The 13,253-nt window shown below is 53.1% G+C and overlaps 1 protein-coding gene across 1 annotated transcript in view; it reads left to right on the forward strand.

Annotated features, from left to right (window-relative positions):
* MYO18B (myosin XVIIIB) overlaps positions 1-13,253 on the forward strand; it is a 232,613-nt gene that overhangs the window by 148,910 nt on the left and 70,450 nt on the right. Inside the window, 2 exon segments of the mRNA XM_059876421.1 lie at positions 11,233-11,346; positions 12,455-12,571. Coding sequence (XP_059732404.1) covers positions 11,233-11,346; positions 12,455-12,571 — 231 coding nt within the window.

Raw genomic sequence — 13,253 nt, forward strand, 5'->3', positions numbered from 1 at the left:
CCCTTCTCAGCCCACACCACCTGTGTGTCTCATTCAGCACTCTCTCAAGTCTGCCGGCCTCCCGTCTTACACAAGCAATCTTTCTGCCACCTGATCTTTGAGGAGAGATTTTTTAAAATACAAATACCATCTGGTTCTTTGCATTTGGGATCCATCCGAGGCACAATCCACCTCCCTCAATTTGACCTTTAAAGATGCACAGTCCAGGACTTCCCTGGTGGTCCAGCGGTAAAGAATCCACCTGCCAATGCAGGGGGCATGGGTTTGATCCCTGGTCTGGGAAGATCTCACATCCCACGGGGATCCCACATACAACTAAGCCCTCGGGTAGGCCCATTGGGCCTGGTGCGTCTTCCACACAGTGGACTCCCAGTAGTCCCCACCAGTGCACGGAAGACTGAGGGTCCCCTTTGCCCTTAACCAGGATGGTGGTCATCAGGCATCACCCATGCTTCTGCAAGACATTGAAAATAACTAGTGGGCTCTCGGAGGGTCATCCCAGTGGAGTCTTTAGTGTGAGCGGACACTTTGGGAGCACGTCTCTCCAGCCCGAAACCATGGAACAGGTGGTTTGTTGGTGGTTCTGGATGTTTTATTTGAAGAGACTTTCTTAAAGATTATGTTGGAGTAAATTGATTCAATATTAACATAACCTCCTATCAGAGAAAGATAAAGACCAAATTGTAATTGGTTAAAAACATGGTTATCAGCGGTCTGCTCACCCCACAAATATTGACACTTCCAAGGCTGTGATGAAGTGGGAAGAGGCTGGTTTCATGGCAGACAGGGAATGCCATCTATGCTTAGCCCTCGAAGCATAGATGAACTGTTCAGCTGTGGAGGGCCAGCCTCTCAGAGAGCCCGGCCAGCCCCTGGGGCCATCGTTACCATGGGAACACAGACACTGATGGCAGACATCCATGGTTTACACTCAGCCAGTCATGGGGCCAAGAGCTTAGAGATCATGACCTAACTCTGTGCCCCCAACCCACTTCAATGTAGCGAGTCCCTCGAGTAGAGGGACCTGTCCTCTGGCGCCAGAGCTCTGCACGTGAGCAAGGCCTCACCGGGTGGCAGAGTCCCCACAGGAAGCAGCCAGCATTCAGTAGTCCCTTCTCTGCAGCAGGAAGCTCAGCATATGAGAATCCCACCCAAAGTCACAGAGTTTGGGGGGCAACTGGGATGAATTGTATTTATTTATTTATTATTACGTGTGTATTGGTCATGCCGCACAGCACATGGGATCTCAGTTTCCCGACCAGAGATCAAACCTGAGCCTCCACTGGACCACCAGGAGGTTCCTAGGATGTACTTTAAATAATGTATCTTGAAAGAATTTCCAGTGTACCAAAAAATTATAAGGATAGTTCAAAGGATTCCTTTAAATCCTTCACCTAGATTCCTCAGCTTTTAACTTTTTGCCATGTTCGCGGTATCATTTTCTCACTAAATTACATCCTCTGAATTATTTGAAAACAAGTTACAGATGTGAAATCTCTTTACCCTTATCAAAATTGGAAATTTTAGCATGGATATTCTAACCCAGGGGTCAGCAAACTCAGGCTCACAGGCCAAGTCCAGCCCATGCTGCCTGATTTTTCGTTTTTGTTTTATTTTGCTTTGTTTTTTTATTACAGCCTGAGAGCTGAGAGAGGTTTTGTTTTTAAATAGCCACATATAAAGTTAGATAAGTACCCGCATTTATCCTTCCATTTTGCCTCTAGGCCTGCAGAGCCTAAAACACTCGGCAGCTTGCACTTGAAGGAAAACTTTGCTGACCCCTTATGCTGTCTGCTGACTATTCTGATTTTGCCTGTTGTTTTACTCACATTCTTTGTAGCCATTTTTCTCCCTGTTCAGGGTCCAGCCTAGACTGTGTCACAGTTGTGTTCAGTCTTGTGACACTGCCCATAGAGCCTCTGTCTTTGTATTTTATGACGCTAGAATTTTGGACAAGTTCGGGCCAGTTGTGTGGTAGAAACTTCTTCCACCTGGGTGACCTAGAATTGGAAGGCGTGTGTTTTTCATTTCAAAGCCGCTTGGATTTGTGTGGGTCTGAGGGTGTTCCTGGGACACGAGACTTCTGATCTTAAAACCAAAAAAGTTCCAGGCAGACAGGGATGAACTGGTCACCCTAGAGCCAGAGCTTCAAGTCCTAAGTAATTCTGGGGAAGATAAAAGGGCCCTCCCTCTGGGCTCTCCCTAAGACCTTTTGTTCTCAAAAGGTTCCCGCAGATTTAAGGGAGAGGCCAATGAGCCAGATGCTGATTTAAGAGCCATTTCTGGGTTCATCATCTGCTCCTGTGGCTCCTGACCTGCATTCCCACCCTCAGCCTGTTCCCATTCTGCAGCCCCCCGCCAACCCCGTCTCGCTGTCCTTGGTCTACTGATGCAGATGAGACTTGCTGATGACACTGCGCATGGTCATTGGGTCCTTCTCCTTGCTGGTTTCTAACTGCATCACGATTTAGCCCCTTTGCTATTGATGGGCATGTAAGTTATCTAGACTTAGAGCCATTATGAACGGCCGGGCAGTGGGTGGCCTCAGGAGGGGGCATCCGGGGCTCCTGTAGCCACACGAGGCCGTGGGCAGCTCAGGGGGCAAGACAGCAGCCCCGCTGACTGGGGCCGATTCAGCAATGCGCTGAGCTTGTCTTGCAGCCTCGCTCCCTCTGCGCATAGGTGTGGAGTCCCTACCGCAAGGCCCAGTGACCCTTCAGAGCCCCTGTCCAGTGGGAAGACAGACGTGGAGGTGCTCAGATGCTATGCTATTTAGGTGAGCACTGGGGAGCTGGAATATCACCAAAAGGGGGGCATGAATGGATGGAGGCAGGGAGGACCTTTTTTGAGTATTTTATCCTGCTTTTTCAAGTTTGTATTTTTTTCTCTCTCTCTTTGGAGTGTGTTACAAATCCATCCCCAGAGGGAAGACAGGAAGGAAATTCTTGAAGTCTGTTCAGTCATGTAGGACCTGTGCTGTCCTTTGGTCCTGTAATACAAAATGTGAAAGTGAAGTCGCTCAGTCGTGTCTGACTGTTTGCGACCCCATGTACTGTAGTCCACCAGGCTCCTCTGTCCATGGGGTTTTCCAGGCAAGAATACTGGAGTGGGTTGCCATTTCCTTCTCCAACAAAATTAGAAAGGGCTCCTGAACGCTCAAACAGACTTAAAACAAGTGAAAGGAGACCTGCTTTACTCAGCAGGTGGTAAACACATGACACAGGGCTCACAAGGAAAAGCTGTGCGTTTAAAAGCGACCTCGGTTCACTTCCTGGCTCCAGTCATCATTTAATAGCTATGTGACCTTGACACGTTAACTGGAATATCACAGAGGCTCTCTGAGCCTCAGTTTCCTCATCAGTAAAATGAAGACAAGAGTCAGTATGTGTTGCAAATTAACAGACACGTGGTCAGCATCCACAGAGAGCGGATACTATTATTGCCCTACTCGTCATGATGATTGTTACTACTCTGAGATGAGGGCGGTGGAAAGTAAATCCTCAGAGAGCATTTCAGCGCGTCGATAAATGATGGTCTTCTAGCACAGTGTACGGAAAGTCACAGAACGTTTAGAATATGCCCAAGTGATTGGAGATCAAGGACACAGAGAGGAACCACCATACGGTCTTAGGAAATTTCCCTGGAGGCCGCTGTCATCCAGCTCCTAAGCTGGACAGACCATCGGTGGACCTGACCTGATATTTTTAGTATGTTCACATTTAGTAAATTTGTTCTCTATCAGGGCTGTGTGTAGTTTGAGATGTTGGTGACTGCCTCCAGGGAAAAGCTTCCTACTAAAGGGTAACTTCTGGGCGTGCTGCTGGGACGCCACGGGCCAGGGTGTGTTGAGATTAGCCCGCCAAAGCCACCATTTCTTAGAACACTTCCCATGGCATTTGCTCTGTGGTATTTTTAAATCCTCTGAGTTGTTCAGTCAGACCCAGAAATCCAGGTTCTGATCACTCTGCTGAAATATCAGAATTTTCCCTCTTTCCCCAGCTCATTCTGTGTGTCAAGTCAACTCGTCTCGTAGCTTAATAAGTCCAAAGCAAACATTTTACCTTGGGTATTTGGAGCGGGCAGATGGCATCGCACGGGAAAGCACTGCTATTCTTCGGTTTGTAGTTGATGCCTGTGTGCTGGGAATCTCAATCGCCCTCCTCCCACTGAATGAGAGGGTGGGTGTTGGAGAGAGAATGCCTGAGACAGACCCAGCAGCAGAGAAAGGCTGTGTGCAGAGGGGGCTGGTGGTGGCCCAGAAAGAGCGGGGGTTTTGTTTTTTTTCCTTCAGCTTGGGTTGAGAGTCTCACGGACTTGACTCTGACCTTGGGCAAGTCACTTCCCTGCCCAGGCTGATTCCTCCCCTGCATGGCTGTGGTGGGCTACAGTTGTGATAAACCTCAAGGCCCGCGCGGTATCTGATGTGGTTGGTGTCGAAAAAATCTCATCCTGTCTTCATCTCCCCACTGAATAATAGGGAAGGGGGACTGTCAGTATTTATCCCCCTACCAGGAGGGGTCTACACACAGATTAGGAAATACATGGCTGTTACGCTGTCAAAGGGTTTTGGAGGGAGCTCCTTGGATCCAGCTTTGGGCACAGGGGTTTACTCTGTGGCTGACTCTGTATGTATTAGCTCTTCTGACTCCCTCACTCAGCCAGTGTCTGGGTTCCAGGGAACAACTGCACAGCTCACAGTTCATTAAACAGAAAAAGGGATGTGACAGGCTGAAAAATCTGAAAGGTTCTGAGGCTACGACTGCCTTCAGGCTTGGCTAGATCTAGGTGCTCCAGTCATGACATCAAGAACATCTCGTGGCTCAGCACCTTGAGGTCAGCTTTTATTCTTAGGCAGTCTCTTCCTTTTGGGGGCAGGATGGACACTCCAGGCTTACATCCTGTGTCAGAAAAAGCTGTGTCCGTAGTCACAGCCAGAATCCTGGTGTCAGCCTTGCTACTGTCCCACGACCAACCGCTGAGGCCAAAGAAGGCAGTGCTCTGACTGGCAAGTCTGATTCATGAGCTTCTCCTCTGGGCTCGAGGGAGGGGTGTCGGCCCCATCACAGGCATCTGAGGGATGGACATTCTTTGCAGAGAAGATAGGGGTGCTGTTATCCAAAGAAAAGAGAGTAGGCATGTGCAGTCACATCGCCAGATTCCCCTTCCGGAGCCTGTGTGGTGGGGACCACTGTTACAGAGGAGGGCAGTTAACCAATGGCTTGGGCGTGAGAGGAGATGAGCCGCATCCAGCATGGAAGCACTGTGGGCGCCTGGGGCTGCCGAGCACGTGGGGGAGGAGTCTCAGCCCCTGGGAGCCTGGTGTCCAGGCCGCCTGATACTTAATGCCAGGGTGACCCAAGCTAAGTCGCTTCACCGCCCCACCCATCATTTTCCCCAAAAACAGCAGTGAGAATGGCGGCTGACCCGAGCCGAGTGTGTTGTCGTCAGGGTTAAGGGAGTGAACACGGAGCTACGCCTGGCCCAGAGCGGGGCCTCAGACGCCTCCCCAACGTGCTCGACAGCCCCCCGGGCTGCTGTGGCACTCCCATCCTGGGTGCCGTTCGCCTCCTCTTGCCCCCGAGAGCTCAGGCTTCCAGGGCCTCCAGGGTCCTCCCGGGTCCTCCCACACTGTCCAGGAGTCAGGACCTCGCCGCGCCCGCCCAGGCCGGGGCCGCGGCCCCCGGCATTCCTGTACACAGTGGCCACTGGTCAAGGTCTCCTGGCTCAGTGGCTGGGGAGGAACTGACGCCCCGCCCTGTGCAGGCGCTGGGACGGGTGGCTGATCCAGCGAGTGGATGATGGGGTGACTAGACTACTCGAGGAGGAGAGGAGCTTCTGGCCATTACAGGCATTTTGGTGCTTTGTACCCATGAACTTTGCACATTATTGTATTGATGTTGCAAGAAACAAGATTTGAAAGGAGAGAAAACATGAACTTGTAGGAAGATCAATTGGTTGTTTTGGAAGATCAATTGGAAGATCAATCAATCGGTTATTTCGCTGAGAGCCTGCTGTGGGTCCCGCCCCTACCCCAGGTCTAGAGGGGGTGGAAATCCTGGGGGCCTTTTCTCCACCAGCCCTCCCCACCATGGTGGGGTCCCACCTGGAACCCGGGAGGGCTTATCCACGGGGACGGGTGGTGGCTTGGAGCTGATGGGTGTGCTGGCCGCTGCCCCCGGGACACTCGTTGCCATCGTGGCTGTGGGGCTGGCGGTGGGACTCCGGCAACCTTCCAGGGGAGCCTCTGCTCTCTGACCGCTCCACCCAGACCTCCCCCCGGGAAGACACCTTCAGAGCGGCGGTGGCCACGTCGCAAGCCCAAGGGATCTGATCTCAGCCCCGCTGTGACTTCCTCCCGACTTCATAAAAACGTCAGTCACACAGCCTCAATATGGAAATAACGTGCAGTGAGTTATTCTTCCACTACGTCATCCATAATGGAAAATCAGCCTGAGATGGCCCTGTATTTCTTCCCGCTCCCTAAAGTGTAATAAATTGAAATTTTTAAAGCTCGGCATTAACACAGCTCGTCAGCAGCATCCCTGGGCCTTCCCCGGGGGAGTCCGTGAGCTGGGGTGATGTCCGGTGTTGCCCATCCAGACCCGATGAAACCTGGGCCTGCTTGACTTGCTTGCCTCTGGGGCCAGCACCCTCCCTCCAGCCGTCCCAGTCTGCCAGGAAGCCTAAAACCCTTCCCTGGGATTGTGGTCCAGGCCCTGCCTTGCTGGCCCCGTGACCATGACAGCTTGGCCTCTCTGGCACTCTCTTCACCTCTAAAACAGGGTTGGAAAGTCCTCACTTCTCAGGCTAGTGAGTGATGAAAGTGAAAGTTGCTCAGTTGTGTCCAACTGTTTGCGACCCCATGGACTATACAATCCATGGAATTCTCCAGGCCAGAACACTGGAATGGGTAGCCTTTCCCTTCTCCAAGGGATCTTCCCAACCCAGGGATCGAACCCGGGTCTCCCGCATTGCAGGAGATTTCTTTACCGGCTGAGACACTAGGGAGGCCGAGAATACTGGAGTGGGTGGCCGATCGCTTCTCCAGCGAATCTTACCAACCCAGGAATTGAACCGGGATCTCCTGCATTGCAGGCAGATTCTTTACCACCTGAGCTATCAGGGAAGCCCAGTGATGAAAGAGACAACAGCAATCTCCGCCATTCCTGTTTTGGCATTGTCTCAGCGCCAGGTGCTGTGCTAAGCATGCTCGGATTTTCACTGATTTATTCTGCACTGGTCCTGGAATGTGACCAGGCCCATGCTATAGATGAGGAAACTGAGGCACGGTGAGCTCAGTGACTTGCTGAAAGGCGGACGCTCCAGGTCTGACCCCACCCACGGTGCACCTGGCGCTTAGAGGGGCCAGCATGGCTTGGTTTCCTGCCGCTTCCCTTTGGTGTGAACTCTTTCCTCCCAGGAAATCCGAGTTCTGTCAATTCTCCCTGCTTTGTCTCCCTGTCATTCTACAGCCCCACCTGCCTCAGGTCATGGTGACAGGACTGAGTGGCTTCCGTGGTCACAGCAAGCCTCTGGGCTGTATTCTCTACAGTTGGAGTTCTCTCTTTATTTAATCCATTCTGCTCTTTTCAGAGTGTGGCTTTCCATGAGGGGCAGCAGAGTACAGTGGTTAAAGGCTTGGCCTCTGGGGTTGGACCAACCAGGTTTCCCCGCTGCTGGCCATGTGCCTGGGAGCGAGTCACTTCACCTCCATGAACCTCTGTTTCCTCCGAGGTCAGTTGGTCCTCACAGCGACACCTTTTCTCCTAGGGACCTCGTGGGGCTGTTGAGAAGTCAGGCAGATAGAGGCCATGTACCGGACATGGTCCCCAAGCAACAGTAGCAGGTGTGACCATTGATTCCTGAACCATCAGGAGCAAGATAATCCTCTCTCCAGCCCGACAGGAGCTGAAACCGACGCCTGCAGCCCCGTGTTCTGCCTGCATGCCACCTCTGCCCCTCTCTGCCTAGGGAGGGATGAGCTGTCTCTTGCCCGGCTTGCTCCAGGGAGCCTGGGGAAAGGAAGGAGCATGTCAGATATGTGTGCATGCTCAGTGGATAAGTCATGTCCGACTCTTTGCGACCCCATGGACTATACCCTGCCAGGCTCCTCTGTCCATGGGATTCTCCAGGCAAGAATACTGGAGTGGGTTGCTGTTTCCTTCCCCAGGATATCTTCCCTCCCCAGGGATCAAACCTGTGTCTCCTGCATTGGCAGGTGGATTCTTTATCGCTGAGCACCAGGGGACAGAAAATACAGCCTTCCCTCTGTGGGGGTTCTGAGGACCAGCGGCATCATGTTGATGAAACCCTCCTTCAGCCAAAGGCGGGGCTCAGCAGATGGGAACTGCGTCGTCTGTGGGCTCCACTTGAACTCTCCCTTGCCTCCTGGCTCTGGGCCTAGCGACTCGGCCTGGCAGGGCCCCTGCCGGACACCTCCTTCCACTGCTAGTTATCTGACATCATCTCCCGTGCTGGCCCATCTGCTCCTGCCTGCCTGTTTCTTTGTTCCTTGTACACCGCCCTGTGTAGACCCTTCCATTTCTCCCCACTTCCTCTCTGATTGAAGCACTCCACCAACCTCTTCCTGAAGGACCACAGCAGCATCCTCTCTGGCTGCCCTGTTGCTAATTTTGTCCACAAAAGTGCATCCTCCCATGGCAGCCAGAGGGAGATCACGCTGCCCTCCTTAGAGAGTGTGGTTTTCTTGCAGACTGAAACAAACCTGAACTTGGCACCCCGGCTCACTGCTGTGACTCCCACCCACTTCCTCAGCATCGCCGCCTCCTGGCCCTCTCTGTGAGGCTGACCAGTTATCAGTTCAGTTCAGTTGCTTAGTCGTGTCTGACCTTACGACATCATGGACTGCAGCATGCCAGGCTTCCCTGTCCATCACCAACTCCCAAAGTTTACTCAAACTCATGTCCATCGCGTTGATGATGCCATCCAACCATCTCATCCTCTGTCGTCCCCTCCTGCCTTCAGTCTTTCCCAGAATCAGGGTCTTTTCCAGTGAGTCGGTTCTTTGCATCATGTGGCCAAAATATTGGGAGTTTCAGCTTCAGCATCAGTCCTTCCAGTGAACACCCAGGACTGATCTCCTTTAGGATGGACTGCTTGGGTCTCCTTGCAGTCCAAGGGACTCTCAAGCATCTTCTCCAACACCACAGATCAAAAGCATCAATTCTTCGGTGCTCAGCTTTCTTTATAGTCCAACTCTCACATCTGTACATGACTACTGGAAAAACCATAGCTTTGACTGGACGGACTTTTGTTGGTATGACCAGCCATACTAGCTGCCTTTCTGTTCTGCAGCACCAGGCTCCTTGCTGTTCCTGCCTCAGGACCTTTGCACTTCCTGTTGCCTCCGTTCAGGGAACCTTCCCACTGAAAGCTCCACCTGGCTATTTCCTTTGCATCTTTTAGGTGTTAGTTGCATTAAGTGCCTCTCCTTAACGAGGCCTCTGACTTGTGCCTGAATCGAGAACTGGCTTTGCCCTGCCAGCCTGCAGAGGAGCCCTCCACCCCACCACCCCCTGCCCTGCCTTCCCAGAGGCCCCGGAGTCACCTGCGGGGGAGATGAGCCCATGCCTGACTTCTCATTTCCTCTGTCGATTATGCTCTAACATCGCCAATTACCTCCCCTGCTCCACATCATTTTTCTCAGTGTGTCTCAGTCCCTCCCAGTTGCTGAGGGAAATGGGCCACCGAGCCCTCCCCACCCAGCCCAGCACGGGGCCCTGCTGCAGAAACACACTTTCCTTACAGCCTTGAGGATGGAGCTTTGGGGAACTGTGGCTGCTGGCAGGGCGTGGGGCTGGGATTAGAGGCACCGGGCCAGGAAGCTGCGGGAGGAGGCTGGGGCCTTGGTTTCCCGGCTGTGCGCTGGGGGTATCAGCGGCACACACCTCCCAGGTCTGCCCCAGGACTGCCAGGTGATACTGGAACAAAGGCAGCCTGCCTGCTCCCCAGCTCCAGTGTTGTTATTGTGACACTAACGTCGGGCCGAGCTCCCGGATGTGCTGAGGAAGATGAGCGTGGTTCCAGGCGGCCTTTCCCCACAGAGACCCCCTTGGCCAACTGTCCTTGGGGCATCCTCTGCCCTGGCCCCCCATTTTCCTTACAGTGATCAATGGGGCCTCTTCGCTGGGTGGCCTCAGGGAGCTGATTGTGTGCATGACATTTCAGTAGAAGTCTAGCTTGCTTTTTCCCCCCCTGTCTGTTGGCACCAACCTTAATGTCATTTACTATTTTGGAGGACTGTGGCCTGGCAGTTGAGAAAGCAAGCTGGTCTGGACGATTCAGGTGGTGTCTTTGCTCCTTGCAGCTGTGTGACTCCAAACAAGGCTCCAGCCCTCTCTGAACCTTAAGCGCTTGCCTTCAGTGATTTATAAGGTGGTTTTCTGCTCAGAGATTCTAGGGTTCAGAAACCGTAGAATGGGGGGATGCTCAATCGCAGACTTAGGGTTTATGCACGAATATGGTTTCTCCAGTGGAAAATGTTTGTCCTCTGGGGCCACAGAGGTCCTTGTACCCACTCCCTTGGCCCCACTGTGCTAGCATAGGGGGCCTGCTGTGTGCAAGTGGACAGAAGGAAGAGAAAAGAAAGGTCGAGAAAGAGAAACTTGAAGTCAGTGGCTCTTAACCTTCAGGAATCTAGTGAAGTCATGTACCGGGAGGTGCTCACACATAGAATATTTTGCATACCATTTAAAAGGGGGTTCACAATTCTGATTGAAAACATCTGCTTGGCAAGTCCCCACTGAATGAACTATGAGCAGCTCCTCTAGGAAGCCTTCCGGGCCCCCATCCTGTGTTCCAGGGTCCTCATGCCCTCCTCTTCCTTGTACTGTCATTACCTGTCCCTTCCTGTCTCCCCCGTAGGAGGGCAGGGGCCACCATGAGTGTGTTGTGTGTGCCAAGTGCTGAGTGGGTGGCAGCAAGTACCCGCTGAATGGGTGGGGGCTCACCCCTGGCGCTAAATCGGGGGTGGCCTGGCCTTAGTTTGTGGGACAGGGCTTCCTCAGTGTTGAGTGGGCTTGGAACCCGGCCGCCTCTACCTCAGACAGCTCTGCTGCCCGCTCCGTGGGTTGATGAAGAGCCCTGAAGATGGAAGGGTCGCCTGCACGCCCCTTCCTGGAAGGGGCGGGGCCAGGCCGGCGGGGAGGGCCGATCAAGGGGGCCACTTCATGAGACCTCTCCCCTCGCCTCTCCCCCTCTTGCCGGGTCCAGCTGGAGCAGAGTGAAGCCAAGTGTGAAGATGCCTTGAAGACCCAGAAGGCGCTGACGGCAGACCTGGAGAACATGCACAGCGAGCTGGAGAGCATGACCCGCAGCAAGAGCCTGGTACCTGTGCCTCCGGGGGCGGGGCCGCCACGGGCACAGCGGGAGGGGCCGGGGCACGCCCTGTACTGTACGAGGAGGTCCAGACGTCCCTCATAGACCCACTGAGTGCTCGGCACTCGGAGAGCACTGGCAGCCTTCTCCGAGCTGAGTGTGATCCAGCCGTCGGGGTGCGTGTGAGGGTCAGCTGTGTGAAGGGAGGCAAGGCGCCCCCTGTGGACCCAGGGTGCTCAGCCCTGGGGTACACTTCCAGTCCGAGCCTGTCGTTCGCTCAGCACCGGAAGCGGAAGTGGGAGCACAGCTATCTGTTGTGAGCCCACACCATGCCAGCCACCCCCAGTCGCCTGTGGTAGACCCAGGAGGGCACGTGGTCACTTTTGCCGGGCTACTTCTTCAGGTCCAGACTTCCAGGCGGAGCCCGTTTGGACTTACTCCTAAAAGGACCCCAGCCATCTGGGAGCTCAGCGCTGAATAGGGACAAATGAACATATATCACAGATCTATTATGCTTGTGAAGATTGGGTGTGGTTTCTGTGTGCCCTCTCTGGGTGTACAGGGTCGGCTTAAATTTATACACAACATGTAAAACCCTAAAGTTTAGGTGGAGCTAGAGATTTATTGGCAAAAGCTTATATCTGGCCCTTCTGTCCCAGGTTTGGTTGGTGCTAGATCGAGGGGAACCTGCCCATAAACGTTGACACACACACATGTACAGGGATGAATGTACACACTCACAAGGTCACAGACGCACCTCCAAATAAAGACCCTTGTAGGTAAAGTAAGCATCTAAGTTTAGCCATAGTTACTGAGATTGCTCACACATATGCACCATGCACACTTAGACTGTATATGAGTAGATTCCTGGGTGGGCTTACACATCTATTCACATACACATGCTGCATTCATACAGCCAGCCTCATGCCTGCCTAGTGTGCACACATGCGTGACATACCCACAGGAGGCGTTGGCACAGCTGTGGCCTCCCTTTCAGGTAGACATTCACCCACCTGACACACCCACGGGCAAGCCTCCCTGCTGCTCATCACCCCTCCCCCCAGCAGACCCTCTCCCACCCCCTCCTACCTCACCTGCCCTCGTCCTGCTCTGCCAGGTGGACGAGCAGCTGTACCGGCTGCAGTTTGAGAGGGCAGACCTCCTGAAGCGCATTGATGAGGACCAGGACGATCTGAACGATCTCATGCAGAAGCACAAGGACCTCATTGCTCAGGTAGTGGCTTTGGGCAGAGAAGGCTTGGCGGCCTTGGGTGGGTGGGCGGGGACAGTGAGCAGGGGACTCAGTCGGGCCACTCTCTGGTCTCAGGACCTTTGAGGATAAACCACAAAGGTAAGTAGGAATCATGACTCAAACTTACTTTTGTTCAAGATGGACATTTATTTGTTGATTTACAAAAGCAGTAAATTAGTACACCCATTATAAGTACTGTAAAAGAATAAATACCTGTGGGAAATAGCAAGGAGCCCTCCTCCCCTCTGGAATCCTCTCTAGGGATAGTCACATTCAGCCATTTGGCTCAACTCTTTCTTAAGGACTCTCCATTGCCTCATTTAGTCTTCAGTCAGACCCTATGTAGAGGGTCTCAGCAGAGACCATCAGCCAGTTTTACATATGGGGACACTGAGGTGCAGAGAGGTTCTGCGCCTTGCTATGACTGGAATCCACATCTAGAACCCCAGTTACCTGACCTCAAATAGTACTCTTTCCTCCGAGTTCTGGCCCTAGTGCTGCAGCCATCTAATTCCATCTGGGCTCTCAAGGGTGTATGATAAGGTGCTGGACAGTTGACCAAAGCTATGGGCTATGGCGTGGGAATGAACCGCTCTCGCTGAGATACTGGGGGGATGTGAGGGGCCCTTTAGAACTAGCTGTTGTCATAGACACTCTGTGGTGT

This window comes from Bos taurus, chromosome 17 (genome assembly GCF_002263795.3).
Source record: "Bos taurus isolate L1 Dominette 01449 registration number 42190680 breed Hereford chromosome 17, ARS-UCD2.0, whole genome shotgun sequence".
Classification (NCBI taxonomy): domain Eukaryota; kingdom Metazoa; phylum Chordata; class Mammalia; order Artiodactyla; family Bovidae; genus Bos; species Bos taurus.